This window comes from Hesperophylax consimilis, chromosome 30 (assembly GCF_061612785.1).
Source record: "Hesperophylax consimilis isolate HC1 chromosome 30, BYU_Hcon_1.0, whole genome shotgun sequence".
Taxonomy (NCBI): Eukaryota; Metazoa; Arthropoda; class Insecta; order Trichoptera; family Limnephilidae; genus Hesperophylax; species Hesperophylax consimilis.
The window spans coordinates 13,845,011-13,850,721 of record NC_142865.1 but is presented as its reverse complement, the minus strand read 5'-3'; the positions used below and the strand labels follow the sequence as shown (position 1 = coordinate 13,850,721).

Genomic DNA, 5,711 nt, shown 5'->3' with positions numbered 1-5,711 from the left:
AAAAAATGTATTTTTATCGAAAATTCGTGGAATTATTTCTGAAACAGAGCATTTCTGTAGTTGAAAATTTTTATCCCTGCTTCAAAAATGCACTTGTTTCAAAATTGTTTTTTGAGAAAGGGAGTTGGATTCAAAACAATTTAATGAAATCGGAAAGTAGGAAATAACTGGCAATTCAGATATAGCTGGACTATTGGTCCTCGTACGCAGCACGTAGCAAATCATGTAAATTTAAAATTAACTCCTTACAATGCATTGCACGGAAGCAAAACAACGCATTACCTAGTAATCTAAAACTTCCGGCAGCGAACAAAAAAACATTGGCAAAAGCTCTTAAAAGCTATTTCCTCAGCAGTTTTATTAATGACTGACACATTCTTTCTTTGGAACTCCAAAATAACTTCTTAGTTTATTTATTTGAATGTATTTATGTTGTCTTGTCTTTAATCTAATGTTGTCTTTCCCAAAATGAGATTTGTAAACTCACTGGGAATAATACATTATAAATTTGTTATCATTTTGTAATATATTATCTTATAAAATAAAATAAAAATAAAAAACGTAGCCCCATAGTTTTTCTTTTATTCACCTTCATATTACCTCAAGCGACGTACATACGCGTGTAATCATTTCCAGCGTAAACGGTGACCTTTCACCAGGGTAACTCTGAAAGCGCCAGCCAGTAAATATTGTAATAAATATTAATAAACCAATTTTATGACTTAACACTGAAGTATAATATATTGCACGTCGAACAAAGTTAACATTGTGATTTTTCATCCCATGAAACGTTAATATTTTTTATTAAATTCAATCCAGATAAATAGTGGAATTAAAATCGTGTTTATATTCACTTTCAATGGAAATATGTAGTCTACTAAGGGCACACGCACACGCCCACAAAATACTTAATTAATACAAAATACTATTGATTTACCTCTTCAGTGCCTTCCCTGACTTCTGGCAATTGAATTAAACGAATTTAGTCGTTTTAGATTTTTGAAATCGTAGTTTTGTCCAGCCAAAGTTGCGAATCAGACGTACTTGCACGTTGTTGTAGTCAAATTCGCTATCCACTTGTCAGCAGGACCCGGTTTGGTCACTAGTTGAACGGTCACTCACTGTACCGGCCCTGTGTCTCGTGTTTAGCGCAGGCATTCCGTAAACCAATCGATCCAGTGGCAACGCAGCCTCTTCTGTGCAGTTTTCAAGTTACACGCATTATGCGATAAGTCCGAGTCCGTGAAAGTGAAGTGATTTAAATTTTAAAGCGAAAGTAATGTCGCTTCGTGGCTTCCTTCTACTGTTTATGTTGCTGGTGCGAACCAGTTACTGTGAGTTAAACTGTGCAATATCACCTTGGAACTTGGAAACATTGGAGTGTCACGCCATCGGGGAAAATGACAACTATATTCTCGATATTACCAAACAGTCTGACCTCGCTGACACAAAAACCACGGAAACGTTCAGAAAATTCGACTGGACTAAAGTCAAATCGTTCAAAGCAAAGAATGCGAAGTTGTTGAAATTTACGCCAGACCTGTTTGTAAACGCCAGTGCTTTAGTCAACCTCGATCTATCCGAAAACCCCGACCTCTGCTTCTTTGGAAAAGAGTTTGTTCACTTGAAAAAACTACAGACATTGCGTCTGTCTGGAACTGGGAGGTGCGGAAAACAATCTTTATTATCTGAATTACCGCATCTTCATTCTTTGGATTTGTCCAATGTGCGTGTACTTTTCGACATGTTTTCCTTGAGTAATTTAAATTATTTCCCAAGGCTCAAGATATTGGATATCTCACGCAATCATAATTTTGAAATCGATTTTACGAAGTTTAATGTAGGAGGAGTGGTCGTATCTCTAAACACTTCGCAAACGAAAGTAAAAGTTGGTAATCGCTGTTTCGTGGATGCTGTCAGTTTGAGAACTTTGATTATGTCAGGCTCCAGAATACGCATCATTCCGAAAGATTCGTTTGAAGGAACTGCAATATCTTTCCTGGATATCTCCTCCAATACTCTCTCTGCTGCGGCTCTAAATAGTCTGACAGAATCTATGAGTTATGTGAATATTTCTCATAATAAAATAGATGATGTGTTTAAGCCTGGAATCTTCAAGAAATCTCTGGAAACCCTGGACTTGTCGTTTAATAAACTAGATCACATGCACGCTGAAAGTTTTTCATTGACAAACAAGCTGAAAACATTAATCTTGTCTCACAACAAGTTTCATTGGATGTACGTAAGACTATTGGCAGACCTACCAGCCCTCATGTTTTTAGATCTGTCTCACAACGTGCTGTACACCTTCGGAGAATCTTTTTTCGATGACCTCAAAAACTTGGAAACTCTCAATCTAGCTGGAAATTTAATCGCTGCTTTAAGCAACAATATTTTTCATAAAAATGAAAATCTCGAAAACCTATACCTTCAAAATAATAATATAGCAACGTTGAACATTCTTACGTTCGTACCGTTAAAACGGTTGAGAATTCTGGATTTGCGGAACAACAAGTTAAACAGGCTCCCGGAAGATTTTTTTTCTGTGTTAGATCTGCAAACATTTTTGCTTTCCTGTAACAGGATGACATACCTCTCAGGTAGCTTCTTCAAGGGGAAACCGGGCACTATTGTATCTATTCACGGAAACCCTTGGAAATGTTCCTGTCTTCCTCCAATAATCGATGCCTTGGAAATATACGAATTAAAAGTGGACAAGCGATATTTCAACGAAGGCAATTATCCCATCTGCTACATTGGAGAGAAGAATAATACCAAACACTGCAACGATAATACACTTTTACCAGCAGATTACGCGAATTGGGAAACGGCCATCGCTAACACCGGTATCAAATGCTGACACAGTAAAAAAACTTTGTGTGGTCTGTATACAATTATTCATAAGTACCTTGCAGAAAGACAAGTGGTATTATCACACCACGTGTTTCATTGGAGAGAATAAAAGCATCATGACCATAGGCATACAAATTAATAGAATTGCGCTTGTATGAAATCTGGGTATTGTTTCGATGAGCTGGATGCAAAACAGGGTTCGAGAATGTTTGAATAAACTACGACATCAGTCGTACATTGACCGCCGAAGAGTGTATATTGAAATCACCAGACCATGCGCCGAAAAGTAAAGCTAGGGTTTGCAGCGCTGTCCATTGTGTTACTTTTCTACACAGAATTCACATCCTTTTCAGATATTCGTTCTTAAACGAATCACGTGTGGTGTATACATTTGTAAAAATGTCTAACTAAACAGAAAATTGTAAAAATAATTTTACTAACGAGGACCTAACCGAGGAATAGTGATATTACAATACGAATTGCCTCTATACTGTCAGATTCATTTATTGACAAATCACCGAAGGTGGGGCGGTCCCGCCGACTCCCGCGCTACTCTTTTAATTTGAATGTCTGTGATCGTGAAGTAAAACAATAAACCTCTACCAGAAAATTTATTCTTTTACTTCACGGTAGAAGTTTATTGTTTTACTTCACGATAAACTTCTCCCAGGAAGTTTCCAAATTTTCTGGTAGAAGTTTATCGTGAAGTAAAACAATAAACTTCTACCAGAACATTACGAAAATTGGGAAACTTCCATGGCTAACAGCGGTATCAAATGCTGATATAATAATACTGTGAACATGCCTCAACAAAGTTTTTGTGTAGTAAACGGAAACAAAAGAGATACCTAAGTCATTCAATAATTAGAATAATACACAAATAACTTTGTTTACATCACTCAATGTAAATACTTACTCCTGATGAGGTGAACATTGTTCATGAAACATATAGAGGTTATAAATATTAAAGTGATGTAAACAAAGTTATTTGTGTATTATTCTAATAAATAATGACATCACAAAGTGATAAGCTTTCATAAGAAATTTTCTTCGAAAAATTAATATTCAATAACATTATTCGATATTGTGTGATATACCTCAAAAGTCTCTACAGCTTAAAACCGGTGGGACTATGCCAATCTTAATTTAGAATTTTAGTGAGTGATATAAGTGATAGCTAAGGGAATGAGGAAATGAAGGACAGAAAGTGTTAGTGACTATTCAAATGGTAACTAAAAGTGACTAAAGCAATTTCGATCTAAGATTTGATACAGATAATGTATTACCATCCGGAAAGAGATGCAAATAATATTATTTAGTTTAATTTATTTTAATTGTTTATGTGATTAAACCCATAGTACTGTAACATTATTTTTATTTGTCCCTATAGGGTTTTGAATACCAGAACCCTGGTCTAGAGACAATGAGCTAGACGCTCTGCCGTAGAGTTGTTGATAGATATAAGAATTCATTTGATGATTTTACAACCAACCTAATACATGGATTCTCGGCATCAAAGTTTCGCTTTAAAGAATTCATAATCTGCTCTTTTTATTTTTTTTATTCTTGATAAAAGAAAATTACATTTTTCACTTATTTAACTAGAAATAACATATAATATTACACATAAATATATTACACACTGATATTATTCACTTTCATTGTTTTGTTGATTGAGCATAAAACTGAACAATTTTTTTTTTAAATGTACCTATACTTTTTTCATTTTTAATTTCGCCTGGGAGGCAATTGTATATGTTGCTTCCCTCGTAACCAATGGATTGCTTGCCATAATGAGTATGTATGGTGTTTAAATGTATTTTATCGTGTTGCCGAGTAAAGTGTGTGTGTACTTGGGACGTTTTAATGAGTTCTGTATTTGTATGTATGAGTTTATTATTTATTTTGTAAATAAGAAGACATATATTATATTCATATGATTTTCTTAATTTTAATAGTTTTGTTTCCATATATAATTTTTTAGTTGATGTTCTAGATTTGAAGTGAAATAGTTTTTTGATTACTTTGTTTTGTGTTACCTGTAGTTCGTTTATATATGTTTCACATGTATTTCCCCAGATTTCAACCAAGTAGTTTAAATGTGAGTGTACGAGGCGATAATATAAACCTTTTTTTAATTTTATTTGGTAACATATATGATATCCGGCTGAATACGCTAATTAAGGGGGTGATTTTATCTTTAATATCTTGAATATGCTGTTTAAAAGTTAGGTGTTTATCAATGCACAGTCCAAGATATTTCACCTGTATCAGGATTTGCAGGTTGTTATTTTCAATGTTTAAGGGAATTATTTTACGAGTTGAGCTTAAAATCATGTATCCTGTTTTTTAATTATTTTAAGAAACAAACACTTTTCACAAGTTACAATATTAAGATGAATTATTTGTTTGCGCCCGTGCATACGCAATATGAATATGAATAAATAGTTTTATTCACAATATGAATATAAATAAATAGTTTTATTTATAATATAATTATGAATAAATAGTTTTATTCATAATATGAATATAAATAAATACTTTTATTTATAATTTGAATATGAATAAATAGTTTTATTCATAATATGAATATAAATAAATAGTTTGATTCATAATATGAATATGAATAAATAGTTTTATTCATAATATGAATATAAAAAAATAGTTTTATTTATAATATGAATATGAATAAATAGTTTTATTCATAATATCAATATAAATAAATAGTTTTATTCATAATTTGAATATGAATAAATAGTTTTATTCATAATATGAATATGAATAAATAGTTTTATTCATAATATGAATATGAATAAATAGTTTTATTTAAAATATAATACGGTATAGGTGATTCAGTC

General features: G+C 32.7%; 1 protein-coding gene across 1 annotated transcript; it reads left to right on the top strand.

Moving 5' to 3' along the window:
• Positions 1 to 958: 958 nt before the first annotated feature.
• Positions 959 to 4,394, top strand: LOC149409667 (uncharacterized). The gene has a single exon (XM_089649482.1). It carries the CDS (start codon positions 1,280 to 1,282, stop codon positions 2,858 to 2,860), a length of 1,581 nt encoding a protein of 526 aa, XP_089505608.1. The 5' UTR covers positions 959 to 1,279; the 3' UTR covers positions 2,861 to 4,394.
• Positions 4,395 to 5,711: the final 1,317 nt, after the last annotated feature.

Coding starts and splice junctions, on each gene's coding strand:
- LOC149409667 (XM_089649482.1), top strand. CDS start 1,280: ATGTCGCTTCGTGGCTTCCTTCTACTGTTTATGTTGCTGGTGCGAACC.